Genomic DNA, 17,905 nt, shown 5'->3' with positions numbered 1-17,905 from the left:
ACAAACTTTAATTTTCCGTCGTTATTAAACTTGTCAATCATCCGGCATCAGTTTAATACATGCCCCTGTGCAGGTAGTCTTGCATTTGCCGGTACCTGGCAACAGCATGCAGTATTCCTGCAAAAGTGACACTACTTCTTCACTCGGAGGTACAATTTGAAATGCAGAAAGTCTATTTAAAAAAGTCTTACCTGTGCGTCACTGAGAGAAGGACATAGGCACGTTCGTTTTATGGGCTGACTAAAAAAAGAGCTGTTTGGGAAACTATTAGACAGGCTCAGTGAATTTCTAACAAAGAGCAGTATGTTTTCCATTGATGGCCTGAAAAACTTTCCACATATTCTTCTCACACATTTTTCTCTAGACCCTCAGAATTTTAGAGCAAAATAGTTTCCTTTTTTTCCCCCATGATGGTTTTTGCAGAATGACAACTTAGTCTGCGAATCTTTTTGTTTTCCCCTTAGTTTTCCGTTCTGTAAAAACCTTGTTTGTATTGATTTAAGCACTCGACTATGATTATAATTATTAGCCAATGGGAAAATAAAATGATGAAGAAACTAGTGAATCCACATCATACCAAACGTATTCTGTGTTTCACTTTGAGGACACAGTTCATCTGTAAGAGTCCACGATGGTTGTTCCGGCTCCACTCGCACAGCAGGGTAGGATTTCTGCTAGTGTGAGAATCTAGTGAAGTGTTGACAGGCCAAAGTCTGAGTTAATGTGTCCCTGAAGCCAGCTGCCACTCTGAGGTATATTGATGCAGTCAACCACAACTGAGCCGGGACTAATCTGGCGAGTGATTAAAGCTCATTGAGTGCAGTGTGATTTCTTCTCCAGCGCTTCTACAGAAAACACTTTTGGGAAAGCATCCAGTAACACGGTGCATTCATGCTGGAGTGAGACCTACGAATAGCTTGGTCAAATTATGTTGTCAAGCTAAAAATAGATTGTGTGCTTTTATCCTCAGCCTCTTTTTTTTTTTTTTTTGCGTTTACTTCGATAATGATGCTGAACTGGAATGGGTTGACTGAGCTTTGTTGTAAGGCAATCTAGCGTTAACACCTGGAATTTGTTTGCGTTATTGACAGCATGCAATTACGAAATCAATCCAAATCAATGGAATGTAAGCCACCATTTTCCCTAAATGGAGTCACTCCAATCTGATAATTGCGCTCATATTCAGATGCATAAAAAAAAAAAACACGTAATTTATTCCAGTGATTATATTGCACATAATTATCCGACTGACTTTTATTCTTGTTTAAGATCACGACCAGAGGCTGTGAGACGATAGAGATGACTTTGCGGCGCAACGGCCTGGGCCAGCTCGGTTTCCACGTCAACTTTGAGGGAATCGTGGCTGATGTCGAGCCCTTTGGCTTCGCTTGGAAGGCAGGCTTGAGACAGGGCAGCCGACTGGTGGAGATCTGCAAGGTAGCTGTCGCCACTCTCACCCACGAGCAGATGATCGATCTGCTGCGTACCTCCGTGGCTGTCAAAGTGGTTATCATCCAACCATATGAAGATGGGACCCCTCGAAGGTAAGAAATCCAACTTTATCTTGTGTTCATTGTTACGTAGTGCTATTTTGTTTTTGTTTTTTAACTTGCCGTGCACGGAGGACATTGTCATGTTAGTCTATTAGTTTGACATTTCCTCTCATATTTGAGGTACCGGTAATTAGTGGAGAGAAATGCTGACTTGCTTGTCACTTGATGTTGACAGCTGCTTCCCCATGGAGTCTCTTTGTTTGTTGCTGTACCTGTGCCACACTCGCAAGCAGCGTTTCACGCTAATAATAATGGGAAGAACATTTTGATAAATGGATCAAGTCTTCCATGCTTCACTTTTGCAAATAGCTTTTTATTTCTGTCCTCCCCCATTCTTCTCTTCAGCAATTACAGTGGGAGGGGCTGGCTTTTGGGGAACATGCACCCATGATGAGATGCCATTTCCCCTCAAATAAAAAGAGAGGAACATATTTCAACATGATGTGATGAGAATAAATGGACTGTGTGAGAATGCCTATTCTCTGCGAGAGACAGTCAGCACCGTGAGATCACCGCTACGCCAAATTTGTCTCAATTTCAAGTCAAGAACAAATAACGTTTCTTCCTTTGACCCAACCCAAGCGTAGAACCGTACGAACAGTAAGAAACATTTTGAATTATGACCCTTCATCTCCCTATTTCGACAGTGAGATTATCATCTAGGTTTCGAAGATCTCTCGGGAAACCTCATATTCATAGTCTTCCGTAAACTTTGCTTCCATTTGCTCACAAATAAGCAAGCCCAAATTGTCTCGTGGTTTGTTGCCATTTGCAGCTATTCCTAGAAATAAAGAATATCAGTGTGAGGAAAAAATACTGTGCAGGAGATCAACACAGAATATCCATCCATCCATTTTCCGAACCGCTTTATCCTCACTAGGGTCGCGGGGGGTGCTGGAGATACCTATCCCAGCTGTCTAGAGGCAGTAGGCGGGGGACACCCTGAATTGGTTGCCAGCCAATCGCAGCAACACAGAATATACCTTATGATATAGAGAAAATATGAGGAGGTTTGATGAAAAGTAACATGGCATTTATATTTGTTTGGCTTGATCGCTGATTTGGACTTCAGTCTTCTCATCTGGCGACAGAGGGACGGCATATTTGTTCTCCCAGATGGTAGCCTAATATTCTTCCTCTTTAAACCCAACACAGCAGCTCCTTTGACTGAACCGCTGGCTAATCCTCTTTCCAAAATCAGTGATCATAAACGATGATACGGTCGTAATTGCAGTTCAGGGAAACTGAAAGTGTACAAAACAATCATCCCAACAAAAACTGGTTCAGCCTCTGAAAACGGTGGTTATAGCATAGGACACCGAAACTCTTGGCTTGAGCATTGTGCCAGTTTCAGCTAGTTGGCTCGGTTTGGATGATGGTCATTAGCAGAGTTTCAGACATGATTCTCTCTCCAGCAGATAGCACAAGCTGTGCATTGGGCCCTCGTGTAAGTGCCTACATGGTGTCACGACACTAAACATGTTGAAATGTATTTGATGCGGACGTGGTATTAGCAAACAGATGTATTTGACAGATTAGTGGGTATTACCATAAAACAACATACTGGTCTGTGCTTTGGAGCTTGACTGGGGTATCCCCCTCCACGACCTTTGCCAAAGACACAAATTATTGCTGGCTCATGAGAACCAAAAGCAGCGATCTCAAGGTCTTGTGAATATTTTCCCATGGCTTGATCAAATCAAGAGGCTTGGTGTGGTTGGGTGAAGAATCGTGAGGAGTCCCAACTCTCCCTCTTTTTTATTTTATTTATTTTTTTAAGTTGCTTAAGTGTTGCAATCAACAATGAGTGCTCTGCTTTTTCTGCAATGATCTCAAAAGAAAGGAATTCAGTTGGGGCTTGTAGGGCCCACTCAGTCCCCCGTGGCCTGAATGATGGGGCGACCTGAACAATGGACTTGGTCTCATGCCCTCTCGACAATATAACCTGCTTCATATGCCCTCTATGACACACGTTTCCTTTACCAAATGTCATTTGGAAGGAGAGAGTTTATATAGCCTCTTTATTTGTGATTCTTGTCCTATCAAGGTTGATCTTGTTATGTCAGTGTTTTGGAGCTGCTTATTCTTAAAACTGTTCGAACTCTGTCTGAATCTAAAGCAGATATGCGTTTGACCTGATTTGTACATAGGACGGTGTTTCCGTACACTGGGGGCAAGATGTGGTTTGAGTCCAGGGCAGCAGCACAAAAGCCTTGTCCGTCGTCATTGCACTGTAAAATGTTGAATCCATTAGCAATCCATTTGATTCGATCTATGATTGTATCGGTTCCTGTGATCTCCGTATTTGATGTTTATCTCAAATTTAAAGAGGGCTCAACCTGCTCCAGACCTCTGCGAATCAGTATTACTTGCGATATTTAATTGGCCACTCATGACCTTTACTTTTGAAGTGCCATCACTGATTTTCATCTGGACTCAAGTTAAGCCGGATTTCTCACTTGCTGTGATGACACTCTGTGAAAGGAAACACTGCTAAACAAAAACATTCACAATCTGCTGCTTAATCCCTCCACATTCTACTCTGGAGCCCTTCTTTCCTTTTTGATCACTTGGCAAAGAAATCATTGAGAGGCTTTTTTTTTTTGGCAAACGTATTCACTTTGGAGCACACCTTCCTAATGAACCTCAGGACAATGATGCTCTAAAAAGGCCTGGTGGAGGTCATAACCTCTCTGGCTCTTTGCTGTGACATGGACTGTGGGAATGGATTAGCATGTCTTTCAATCCTTGGCCATGTCATTGAAGTGACGGCTGTCTGACTGAGGTCCAAGGTCCTGTTGTCACACTCATTTATTCTATTTTGTTAAGCGCCAATGGCTGATTGCCCCCCACCACCCCCCCAAAACTGGTCAAGTAAGGACTAATGTTGTTTTGGCAACGTCACTTAAAATGCTTGAAACTGTCACATTACTTCCTCCAAAGAAAGACATGACAACATGGTGGGGGGGGGGTGCAAATTGTATTTATTATATTTTTCTATCAGCTCATGTTGGCCAGTGTGGTTAAAGTTAGGCCTATATAGCCTTTAAGTAAAAGTTTTGGAGATCGAGAGGAAGCAGACCATGTCATTTGTGTCTACCAGTCTGTTTTTCCTACACCATGCTAAAGCTCAGATTTAGTGCTGGTTTCCTGCCGTTGATTTATACACAGAGAGACGGACCGTTCCCCCGATTTATTTCAAAGGCAAGAATCACTGGTCCAAGCTGATGGTTGTTTTCAACTGTGAGCCTGGCAGGCACTGAGCTGTAACATTAGATCATACCTTGTCACTTCTTGATCATTCTTGTGCAAATAGCACGGCCAGAAACAAAAACGGAGACCTTTTGCCATTGACAAGCTGTTAACCACGTTTAGCCTTTGAGGGAGTAATTGTGGGTGGCAACCTGGCATTATCATGTACACATACTTCATCAAGGTAATGAGTGGGTTAGCAGTCCTGGAGAAAGAAGTGTAGCAATGGTGAGGATTTAACACCTTTCCTCATTCCCGCCACTTCCTCCATCCCCGTTCCCGCCCCTCAACTCCACCCAGCACTATTAAAAAAAGTTGAGCGATAAGAGATTTCAATATCTTCAGTAATACAACACAGAAGCAAATGTTTCATCCATTCATTACGTTCTATACCACTTGCCCAGAGCTCCAGATATCAAAACGCTAAAGTGGCAAGGTCCATAATACGGGGTAATCGGCATTAGAGGATTAAGTCTGGGAGAGTGATCTGAACCACTACACTACCATCACCGCCCCTCTCCAGTTAATGGTATAACAGAATGTAAAATGCTGCTGTGTCAGCCATTATTTACAGTTCCATACGTGAAACTTATGATGCACGCTTCATACCACACATGAAGCCAATCAATTATTCAAAGCATAAGATCTGGAGGATGTTATTGCAACCACTTCCAGTACTTCACGATAATGGGATGTTGATATTGGCCATATGGGTGTGAGCTGGGTGACAGTGTGGAGATGGAAGAAGTGGAGCATGATTTTAAGGCTGGCTCATGTGACACCCATATCCCCGCTCGACTACCCAGTTGTAAACAGCCAGCCAGCCATGGCCCAGTTTGATGAAAGCGTCTTACATGGATTACTTTTCCCCTTCACAATCAGTCAATGAGCCCTCCTCAAGCCCCTCTGTTTGTGCTTTTGTGACCGCAGCTATGTATACATAGATTTCAACCCTCAGTGCATTCTGGAAAATAGACTTTAGTGGGGTAGGCAAGTGCAATCATGAGGGTCATGCTTGAGATGTGGAAAGCTTGCATGTGGAGAGCTTGCAAAACATCCAGAATGGTTAACCCTGACCCGTCACCCTGTAATCCCTCTCCCCCCAAATATACGCGTAGCTCACACTCCACCAATAATGTTGCATGAACCAGCATCCGAGGTCTGTCTATTTCAGAGACTTTCTCTGCTAATCACAATAATGGCATCTTGATGGCCATAGAAAAGGTCCCTTGGATTGTCAGCTTTAATATTATAGTCAAAGCGTTGGTGTATGTATGATCCAATCACATGTGTAAAACAAAAAACAGTAAACAACTCACCTTTTTTTGTTGTTGTTGTTTGGTAGTACGTATTTGTTATGCATTTTGATAACACATGGTATAATAATCCATGCCATTATTGTAGCTATGTAATTGTATTTATTAGTAACGGTATTACATCAGTTAAATTAACCGTATTATTTCAATTGCCAAATGCAGATAATATTTAGGAGAAATATAATGATTTATTTTTTTATAGGGAAATATTTTTCATGCACAGCAAATTACCTCTGATTTAATTGTAGATTTTTCTCATATTAACTATGCACCAATTTACATGTTAATAAGGCTTTGATGTTCCATGTTATTTGTAATCAAGTCTTGAGCTCAAGCCTCAACTCCGCAGAACCTTTTAGCATCTTTTAGCATAATGTTTACATTATGTTCCAATTCACTGCTGTCTCTCATCCCGTTTTGCAGGGTAGCTTTATTAACCTGAAAGAAAAAAAAAACAACAGACAGTAAGCCACAGTTTGTAAACTATTAGCACTTAGCTAATTGGTCATCAGAAGTATAAACGGTGGGTTTTCTTCAAATGCTTTTTCAAAGACCTCTGATGAGATGGATGATATAAATGTTAAAATGTAAATTGTTAACAGCTTTTACCCGAAGCAATTATTAGCAACTAGTTTCATTAACAATTCATGCTGTTGCTTCCATATTCCACAGACTCGTGGCTTACCACGAACTGTCTTTATTGAACTTCTTCTCAGGGGCTGCTCTGAGCTGTATCGTATTCCCATGGTGGAGTACAAAGTCGACAGTGAGGGTACACCCTGCGAGTACAAGACACCCTTCAGAAGGAACACCACCTGGCATCGGGTGCCCGCGGCGGCTGGAGCTCCTCTGTCCAGAGGGTCACCCACTCAGGGTCCTGACCGCCTCCAGTGTCAGCAGATCCTACAGCAGCATCAGGCCGCTATCCCACGAAGCACATCCTTTGATAGGAAGTTACCAGATGGATCCAGGTACTCTCATTGTCATTTTTAAAAAGTTGATTACGTATAAAGCATCGCTTACATCAGAACTACATTCCTCTTCCAGGGCAAGAATCATTCCTTATATACAGGTGGAGGGTAGTGTGTAATTATATAGAAAATGGATGGATGGTAAAATGAAACTCATGAAGTGGTGTTTTTGTGTTGGGTTATCACATGAATATGAATGGAACAGTTTAGTCACCACGATTTCACCGCGTCTCTTTTGGATAGAAGCTACCGGTCTAGTTTTTCAAATAGCATCTCCATCCAGCCATGCAAAGCAGTGATTTGTTCATCCTAATGAAAGCCCCACAGTCATGATAACCTTTTCACAGTGTCAAAATGACCCCCTGTGGTTATGCCTGTTCTGACTGTACTGGGATAACAGTCACCTCCTCTGCCTAATCACGGGCTCTGTCAGTGGGAGCACTCTATTTTCCATTCTTTCTTTTACTCCGTGTACGACTCCCTTGCACCTCTGCGCCCCACCGAAGAGGAGGTGACGGCGACGCTGGCACGACACAGCTCATCTCAGCCAATTACTGCAGAAACAAAGAGAAAATTCCACTCTAGACCATCAAATGACGCAGCCCAAGGGGAAGTGGTAGTAGAGGGGAGATATGAGGCAGAGGAAAAAAAAAAACATAGGAAAGATGAAAAAATTGAATTTCATTGATACACACTTTTTAAAAATACGATCTTTATAAAATGTGTGCCGTATTTGAATGCAGCATGGTTTGGGAATACATATGCTTCATTAATAATCATAGGGTTAAATTAATACAGTAACTATCCGGGGCATCACGGTGTGCTCGTGGTCAGCATGTTATTGGATAACTTACTTATGCACTCAGATTTGAGCCCTTTGTTGTTCTGCAGAATGATGCAGGATTTGGAGAATCCTCAGGTTACTTCCTGTAACAAGGGAGACCAGCATTACCGCAGCTCCCCCAGTAACCAGTCCTCCTCCAGCGATCCAGGACCCTGTGGCAGCAGCTCCTGGTCCCAACAGCCTGCATATGATGGGTATGTGACCACGCAACTGCTCCTGCTTTTTGCACCCCATAGTTTAATCCTAGAGTTATTTGGAGTTTTGTGATAATCAAAGCTGATTTTTTTAAATTGCTACATTAATAATAGAACATATAAATTTTCAAAATGGTGATGGTGGAATGTTATTATTATTATTATTATGAGGGAAGAGTCCATTAGAAGTGGATTTTTGTTTGCAAAAGATTTCATGTCTAGCCTACATTCAGCACAGAATTTGAATAGACATGATTTACCTGATTGAGTCCGTTAACCTGATATTTATTAAAAGAACAAGCCTTCTCATGCTGGTTTTCTGTTTTATCATTGATGCTGATAAAAGCTGTCAAGTATAACCACTAACTAGCAAAATAGTCTCATCCTGTCTTTTAGCAAACACAGTTGTCAAGATAGTACCGGTAATTCCTTTGTTGGCTGAAGTTAATAAAACAGAATGGACTTGTCGTCAGTTAAGGAAGAGCCTTAAATTAGCTTGAAAACTGTTCATTCACACAGAATGTCTCCCTGGAAGATCATTGTCATTGTTCTGAAATAAGTGTTTCTTTTTTTCTTTGTAATTTCAGACCCTCTTTTGCTTTTGTTCTCAGAACACTGAAATGAAATGATAAAACCATTATAAAAAATGCTGACTCTAATTTGAGTCAGATCCAAGCCTGATGAATTTGGAGAGAGTTATACAATTAAAATGGTAGGTTTGGAAATAAAATAAATGAATTATACCTCCAGTCAAATCCAAAGAGACCAGTAGGTTGACATTTTGTTGACGTTACTTCGATGTCATCTGTTTTATCGTGATGTGTTGAAAAATGTCACATCATGCTCATTATGCAGGCCAAGCAGTCGACCTGATACTGGCATATGTGCAGACTGCTTTTCTAAGAGGTTACAGACCATGACAAGAGGCCTTGCACCACACTGCTGCCTTTCTATCAGCAGCCTCAAACGTGCACTGAATTTGCAAGGATCCGAAGAGGTGTGATCGGTCAGAGCCGACACCGTGCAGAACAGAACAAGACACATTGACTAGTCCATTGATCTTCAGCGTAGGTCGCTGGGGAAAAAAATAAATCACAAAGCAGCGTGACCGCAGTGCAGTAGAGGGAACCCCACTTTGCTCTGATAGCTTTAATTCTACGCCCTGTTGGAAAAATTGGCTCCTCTTTTTGTCAAGAGCATGATAGTTCCTGTAATGCTGAGTCATCTGAAAGGTCTTTTGTTTGCTTCTGAGCTCAAGTGTTTTGGCTCTTAGTGATTGCAGACTAATTGCATTACCTCCACAGAATCTCTTGAAGCCTTACTCCTTGTGGAATACAATGCTCACACTGCCTCCTTCCTCATGTTTTTCTCTGCAGATGTCCCTCTCCTATCCTTCATGAGCATACAGGAGACGTCCAGGGGGGCGATGGAGACATCCACAGGGAGAGAGAGCCCACTCTGGAGAGGACCAGGTCGGCAGGTGAGTGCTCGAATCAACCATTAAAGCAAGTAGTGCAGATTGGATGATTTTGTCTACTTTTAATTTATGCCCATCTGCAGAGGCCAAGTGGCACATACCCGCCACAAAGATCCTGAACCCTTTAAAGCAGCGAGAAGGAAGCAAAGACTCCCCCAACAAGCTCTCCAGGGTAAAAAGTTCAGATGTCTCTTTTGATTTGACATGTAATGGACATATTTCGAGATCAATTACTTCTGAGCAGTGTTTTGGGTGACAATGTCCAAGCCACCCACCCTTTCACCTCTGATCAGACTCACAGTAAAGATCAGCATTACTTTCTTTATTTGATGCAACCACGGACTTCAATTTGTTGTTCATGTTGTCCCTTCTAGCTTCCCTTTACATTGATCTATTTCCACTCATTAGCTCATTTGGTTATGTCCTATCTCCTCGCTTCCTCTTTCATTAGACACATTTCCCCGGAAGCCTGAATCTATTCAGTACAATAGCCCTTCTCTCAGCTGTGTATATGCATTCACAAGAACCAAGGCTTTCAAACATCAGCTGGTTTTACATCACCATTCACTTGGGACTGTACAGGATTTGCCCCAATGTGCTCGCCATTGTTTTTTAAAAGAAGACTACTGTAGGTCTTTTTGATGTAATATGGTGTGATTTTAATTTGCCCCACCACTTACCACTTTGCAGTCTCTAAAGAAGCAAATTGAACAAAACATGATGGCTCATGTTCTCATTTTAGTTTAAAAAAATATCAAGAATTATATTTAGACTGTTGTACTAGTCAACTAAATAAATGATATGGCTGTTGATTTAAGTTGAAGTCACAGTACTTCAAACTAAGTTATATGCTACCCCAACTAGGGCCACTTAGGGTGAACAGGGCTGACATTTTCTTCCGCAGAACTAGGACAAAGAAAGTAAGAAAGAGTCAAATACTCCCGTTTGGTGGCTGTAATACACATTAGAACACTCGGAAGAAATGTTTGATCTTGTCTGATGCACTGTATATCTGTGATTCTCTTGCTGTCCTAGATGGGCGATAAGAACTCGAGCCACTCGAGTAGCAATACTCTGTCAAGCAACGCGTCCAGCAACAGCGATGATAAGCACTTTGGCTCCGGAGACTTGATGGACCCGGATATGCTGGGTCTCACTTACATCAAAGGGGCCTCCACGGATAGCGGCATCGATACCAATCCCTGCATGGTCCCTGGGGCTCGGGTGTTGATGCAGAGCAGGGTGGGGGAGCTGGGACACCCATGGGTGTCAGAGCACCATGAGGACGGGGTATCTGAAGAGGACCATGGCAAACCATACCTGCCACAGGGTTACGCTTCTGCCTTAATGGCTAGTAATGTGACAGAGGGAAGCATCGGCGACCTGAGCGAGATCTCTTCACACTCGAGGTATCACACATCACCTAAATTACATGATTATTACATTTAATTGCACTGGTTTTTGGTGTGGTAACACAAGTTGTTTAATTAGTTTCATATGGTGGACAACTTAAAGCAAGTAGAACATCATGAAGTCGCGGACTCAGCATCCACTGAAGTGATGAAATTTTGTATGGGAGGGATGCCTCTTCTATGGAGATTTTAAGAGAGCATTTAAATTGTTCCCATATCCGTATATCAATTACTCGCCAGATGGCTGTCGGCTTCACACTCGCTTGCAAAAATTTTATAGAACCGTGAAGAGTACTCCTGCCACACTTTAAAATGAGCTGAACGTGTTGTCATTCAAATTGATGCATTCAACTCGTTGGAATTTTCGCAAAAATGAGCCTGCCATCATAAAGACAACAGCAAAAGCAAAGAGTTCTCTCAGTGGGCAATGCAAATCACAAACAATGAATGAGAAAAAAGATGCCTCCATACAGGTCATGAGCGCTCAGTGGAATGGTTTGATGAACCTGAATGAGAATCACATGCAAGTCATCCTTCACAGTAACCAGATCTAAAAAGCAACTGACCAGCTATGTGGAACAAAATACCGTCAAAATTCCAAATGGTGAACAATGATTTCAATGATGTTGTGTCAACTTACAGACTGTGAATAATACGTTGGAAGTCCAACATGATCTTTCTGATGCAGGGCCAACACTATAAAATGGCACTATGTTGTCATTACACATGAAATAACACCTTGGTCAAATAGGAGTAGAAATAAGTTGAAATGCATGGTTGGAGACAACCACAATATTGCTCTGATGTCATATCAAGTGAAGGAAAGCACTATCAAGCCATAGGAACGGTTTTTGCCATGAGATGAGAACTCCAGTGCTGTTATGAACATACAAGATCTGCCCCTGTTCCAACCAAAACCAAGATCTGTGGCCTAACAAATGCATTGTCATATAATAATCCTAATGTAATTTGGATGATGCATCGTCTTATCTACTTGGATAAATTTGTCAGAATTGTTGAGCAAAACATGAAACGTCTCATGTTTGTGGTGTTTTGTGCTTGGCCAGTTTGAGGTCATCCTACAACACAGCCAAGTATATTTAACACTTTAAAATATTGATTTGAGGAAGCCCAGGAACAAAAGGGGATAAACAACTCAAACTTTCTTGATGTTATTGTTTTCTCTGGACCATGACTTGAGTCACTTGTGGTTTATTTCGAGTGTGTCAAGTTATTGATCTGACCACTGAGATAAAACATACAAACTGTTTCCCCGTTATATGGTTTGCCATACAATATCCGTGCTACATTTGCCACCAAGAAACCCCTTCCCTCCATTCAGTTCAACAAACACACAGACATGAGGATGTTTTCTTTTCTGGCTCTGTAGCTAGACTTTTTTCCCCATCCTTGCGCTCTACTCATGACCCTCAGTCTGACTCATCCAGCTGTGTTGAGGATTGTTGGTGGAGCGGTTGTCATTCCCAAGCAATGTCGGGGAGTGTTTCCACACATTCCTGTCCAAATGCCCTCACTAGACTGCTACCCATCTGGGAAAGAGGAGGGGTGTGAAGAAGACTAGTCTAGCACTCAGTGGTTACAGTCGCTACGAAATAGAACCGAGGTTTCATGTGTTTATGGCATCCATTACATGGTTATCTTTGCATTACATGCTCAAATTAGTAGCATGTGGGAACTATCCCAACTCTTCTATCTGGAATAACATTCAGCATAAGGAACTAGTTCGTACCATCACAGCACCATTGACCACCCGATGCTTTCCATCTTTTTCATGTAATTGTTTTTAACCATTCGAACCAACAGTGCAGCAGCAGGGGTGTTGCCCAGATGGTCATGAATATGCAAATGGGGACTATTGTCAGCTAATGCCAACTTTAAGTTTTAAGTTACCAGTAACCAGAAAAAGCACATTTTAATGAAACATCTCAATTTGAATCATAGTCCAATTTTCTGATTTCCAAGAAATATTTTTTGTGCATTGTATCTTATCAATAGGGGACAAACTGCTCATTGTTAATGAAATCGTAATCTTTCACACTGTCTGCATATTAATTAACAGGAGAGCACCGGCGTCACTTTACAGCATGCCAGACTTATAAATTGAAGCCTTGTCTGGAAATGCTCGTACTTTTATTTGACTTGAATCATCATTTTTTTTCCTGACAAATGTATCATGCCCACCATTAGTCTTCACTGACACAAAAGTGTTTGTCACTGCTCTGCAGTACAACACAGCGATTACACAATCACATGAGAAAATTGCACATGAAAATAAGTAACAGATACAACTTTGATGAGTATATTATACCAATATCCACTACCACATGTAACAGATGGGGAGAATACAGTAGACTCTTATTTTTTATTTTTTCAAACGTATGCACTGGAGGTGGATACACTATGTTGCAAGACAATAAGAACACAAGCATTTGTATTATTCTCATATAAATTCTTCCAGCTGATATTCCCTCAAGTGGAAGTGTCATTTTCTCATCTCATGTTTGTTTATGCCTTGATCATTTTTTTGTCTGCTTTGTCTGCATGGTCAACTTTTGAGTTGCATTATTTGTTTTCTTTTGTTTTGCTTTATGGCTCAGTGGCTCACATCACTCTGGCAGTCCATTGGCGCGCGGTGCCAGATATTGTATGTCCGCCGACTCCACCAAGGTGTACACCATCCCTCAGACCAGCAGCTCAGGTGCAGAGCCCGAGCCGCAGCCTGGGCCAGGCCCTGATTATGGCCTGGATCCCAGCTCAGAAGCTTGTGAACAGACATGTTCACAGCCAGATGGCAATCTCCCAGTGAAGGCAACTGATAATGATGGTGATGATGATGCTCACAGCAAAGAGGAACCTCCCAACATTTCAGAGTGTGGGTGAGTGTTTGTGAACAAGATGGAGAGAGAAATGTGATTTTGCATGAGAATCATTGGTTACAGTTGACTTTTACCACTAATGACAACTACATCCAAGACCCATTCCAATACAAGCACCCCCACTGTCTAGTGGACTCCCAGTGTGCATAAACTCAGCCTGATTGAGGCAGACAGCTACGGAATAAATACGCTCAATGAAGCCGCGGACATAATACACTTGGCACATGTCACTTGTGGTTATTGATCGTTTCCGAGAAGGCGGATCCCTGCGGACTGCCAGTCTGAGCATGTAGCAGATCTCTTGTGGATGCAAAGGAGATATCCACACATTGCTACGGGATGGCAAGTACAGAATAGTCATGGGGAAGGCAAAAGCGAGATCGATGCATGCCATCACTCGGCCCGGTTGAAGCTTATTCCCTACAAAGGTTCACTGATGATCAAATGAACTTGGAGCTTCTTTCAAAAGAAAAAGGGAAATCCTTGCTCCAGATTTTAAATAATTTCATTTACTCTACAAAATTTGGTTTTTAAGAGCTATGTGATTGATCACATGTGCTGAAGTCATCTTCTGCAGGCTTATGAAAAAGGTCCCTAATTCAGTTATCCTCCCCATTGGGTTGTTTATTATTTATTTTACCTAACACAAGTTTGTCTTATTGATGAATGGTGTAATATTTTTTTTCGGATATTGTTCGAACATAATGAAGTTTCTCTTGACCTGCTCCAACACTAGCCCGTATTTGTAATGGTGCTCCTAATGCCATTTTTTTTCTCTTCCACTAACTCCTTCTTGTTCCAGAGGAGCTGAGAGCTTGTTAGCCCTCCTTCTCGAAATGCTGTCTGAGCGTGCAAGGTACACAATCAGTGGAAATCAACCCTCTGGCCCGAGCTCTGAACCATTGTGACCCTCCCCCATATATACAGACACACACGCACACACACACACACACCGCACCCTCCCTTTTCCCAGACTGCCACATCACTCCCTCAAGACTATTGCTTTCTATAAGTGGAGGTTAATGACTTGTGTATCAGTGGCGGTGGCATTTCTACTGCAGCATAATGCTTACCCAAAAGTCCTTGCGTCAACCCCCTCAGCCACTACACTGTGAGGTTCCAACTGGATAATGACAATATCGTTATACAAGGTGGTTGAGTGTTTGGCAGGTTAACATACTGTAAACATTACACTCTATTGTTATTATTTTACAGGATTGCCAGCGGTAGCAGATGTTTTACTTGAAGCTATAATGAATACATTTATAGTTATCCCTCATATGACAAGGTTGTGCCCAAAACAATGAGCAACACATTTGTCATAGTGACTGATCAATGTCCACAGTAAAGAACCAGGACAAAACACAAAAGATGGTTCTACTACAAAGTATAGCCCAAATAATTACATAATCTTTTAGCGGGAGCTGTGGCGTGTGAATGGTCTCCCTCTGTGCAACTCTTAACACGCGTGCACGTGTCAATGTGCAAGCGTTGTAGCCAGGCTCGTGTGTTGCAATTTCCCACTGCAGCCATCTTACACTCTGCCAAGAGCAGTGCTGACACTGTATCATCCTCACTGGCTGCTCACTTAAGATGACTTCACCGGATAGGTCGCTCAAATCTGAGTGTTCGCTCTCAAAAGCATTTGAATGTCCTCAACCGTCCACAAACCAAAACATGCCACCTCTTCTAAGTCCCGCAGCTCTTACATCTTCCTCTAGTGGTGTCTGAACACTCCTCCAGAGTCTAATATTTTTGCACTTCTTTCTGGATGTCATTCATCTGCAAACCCCGGTTTTCTCCCCTTCCCTCCCCTCCTTCCCTCTCACGGTGCTTGTCTGTGTTCTTCACACTTTTCGGTTCTGCTCCTTCACACACTGTTGAAGCCTGATGTTGGCATGCTAAATAAGATCCACCCCAGTTGCCTTGTGTGATACTGACATAGTTTCTTCAATATCTGACCCCAGGCTGCCTGGCCCAAAGCCTTCCCTGTAGGACGTGGCTTGCATGACCCTGCTGATGAGCTCTGCTGTTGTGTGCCCTCTGTTCTGACTTTAGGCAACTGTATGCACAAGAGGCCGCCTGCCGCCTCCAGGCCGCCGATCGGGATGAAAAATCATTACAGAGACTTTCAAAGCAGGAATACGTGAAAATGATGCTACCCGACAGTCCACCAGGAGGAGGCAGGGGTCAAAAGGTAAGGCCACCAACTAGTCTTACTATATCTTGCGTGGCGTGAGTGCAAATGGAACCTGTTAAACTTTAACAGGAGAAAACACAGCATTGTAAGGATCAAGCTCAGATATGAGCAAACGCCCCCGTAGGCTATTTTCCTGGATTCAGAGCTTGAACCAGTGCAGATAACCTCTAACCACAGAGACAGAAAAAGCCGAGCAAACATCTGCGGCTACAGCTCCTCTCTCCTACCACAGCCTTTATCTTGGTTGCTATTGACAGGTAAATTCAATTTATAACAGAGCCTGAGTCTGCTCTATTGGGATGTCATGGATTAAAGGCGCAGAATGGAATGATGTTTGCTGTTGCTGGGTCTTACAGACTCGATTAATTGCATCAATCAACCCCCCTCCCCCCTGCACCCTTCCTGCTGTCCTCCATCTATTATCTTCCTGGAAGGGACCCTAGGGATGCACAAATGGGTTATTTTTGGATGGCACTCAATTCTTGTATAAAATCCACTTCCTCTCATGAGAGGAGGAAGACACGCAGCCTTGTCCTTGCACAGAGCATCTTGGCGCACTGATTAGTTGGTCATATTTTCGCACATTAGCCTTTCACTGTAAAACAGCACTTTTCTGTTGTAAAATGAACACAGATGTGTCCGGGTTGCTCTTTGTCCTTTCCCTTCATTTTCGTTCAATGTCTAAGAAGAGCTCAACAACAAACCCAAAGAAGCAGTCGAAGTTTAGATTGGAAGCCTTTATTTGCACACATTCACTGCCTGAAAACGTGCACATGTGGAAAAGCAATCTGGGAGGGAGATGCATGCAAGAGGGCGCTGGGCCAGATGTCTAAACTACTGTATATAAACCATGTAAGGAATACATACGTCTCTTTTGTTGGGGGTGAATGTTTTCAATCTTCAGCTGGCACAGTAATGACAATGTTGGAAAAACCATCAGATTGTTTCTAATTTCATACAATGTGATGTGATTGGGCCCCTATGTAATCAAGGAGAGTAATACAGGAAAGGTTAACGCATGTGTCACTTCCAGCAGCCACCCGATGCCATTCTTTGTATGGGTGAGCAGGTGCTGAAAGATTTTCTTTGGCAGCCACGGTGTCCGCCGGGATGTCCCTTCCACAGACAGGCTGACTATTGTGCAGCTGACGTAAAGGAAAGGCCGTTTGCAGCTTATTCTACCGCTCGGCTTCTCTCGTGGGAAAGAAACTGGCAACTGAATAGGTGGTTCTCCAACACATCCTCCCATGTGGCACGTCAAAGGGCTCCATATGCCGCTCGTTGGCTTTGTCCATTGAGGAAAAAGTCAGATAAATTAAGGGAAAAAAATAGGTGGATGTGTTAGTGTGGCCGATAAGAGCACGGGCTAAAGAATTCATCATAGCCTAAAACAGCCTTGGAATTTTGGGCAGTGATGCTAAGCATTGGCACTTGGAGACAGCTTAAACTATTATCCATCCATCCATTATCTGAACCACTTTATTCTCACGGGGGTCGCGGGCATGCTGGAGCCTATCCCAGCCGACTTCGGGCAGTTGGCGGGGTACATCCTGAACTGGTTGTCAGCCAATCGCAAGGCACACATACTGTAGACAAACAACCGTTCATGCTCACAACCACACCTAAGGACAATTTAGACTCATCAAATAACCTAGCGTGCACGTTTTGGAATGTGGGAGGTGTTAGGGTTTGGATGTGACCCCAATAGCACGACAACAGGCAGGTATCGTGGAAGCCAACACTTGGCGTAGTTTATTTAAGAGTCTTCACAAAGTCACTCGGGAAGAAG

General features: G+C 42.8%; 1 protein-coding gene across 4 annotated transcripts in view; it reads left to right on the top strand.

Moving 5' to 3' along the window:
* Nucleotides 1-17,905, top strand: part of sipa1l2a (signal-induced proliferation-associated 1like 2, genome duplicate a) — an 88,843-nt gene that overhangs the window by 53,826 nt on the left and 17,112 nt on the right. For 2 of the 4 annotated variants that reach the window (XM_086121871.1, XM_086121874.1), the window contains exons 9-17: nucleotides 1,270-1,544; nucleotides 6,838-7,092; nucleotides 7,984-8,130; nucleotides 9,507-9,610; nucleotides 9,691-9,779; nucleotides 10,643-11,016; nucleotides 13,638-13,916; nucleotides 14,719-14,772; nucleotides 15,975-16,113. In XM_086121871.1, the coding sequence (XP_085977997.1) occupies nucleotides 1,270-1,544; nucleotides 6,838-7,092; nucleotides 7,984-8,130; nucleotides 9,507-9,610; nucleotides 9,691-9,779; nucleotides 10,643-11,016; nucleotides 13,638-13,916; nucleotides 14,719-14,772; nucleotides 15,975-16,113 (1,716 nt within the window). The remainder of the gene's footprint in view (nucleotides 1-1,269; nucleotides 1,545-6,837; nucleotides 7,093-7,983; nucleotides 8,131-9,506; nucleotides 9,611-9,690; nucleotides 9,780-10,642; nucleotides 11,017-13,637; nucleotides 13,917-14,718; nucleotides 14,773-15,974; nucleotides 16,114-17,905) is intronic. The other 2 variants (XM_086121872.1, XM_086121875.1) reach the window with 2 other exon arrangements.

This window comes from Hippocampus guttulatus, chromosome 10, assembly GCF_054856545.1.
Source record: "Hippocampus guttulatus isolate MCC_2025c chromosome 10, RoL_Hgut_1.0, whole genome shotgun sequence".
NCBI lineage: Eukaryota > Metazoa > Chordata > Actinopteri > Syngnathiformes > Syngnathidae > Hippocampus > Hippocampus guttulatus.
This window is presented reverse-complemented; position numbering and strand designations above follow the sequence as displayed.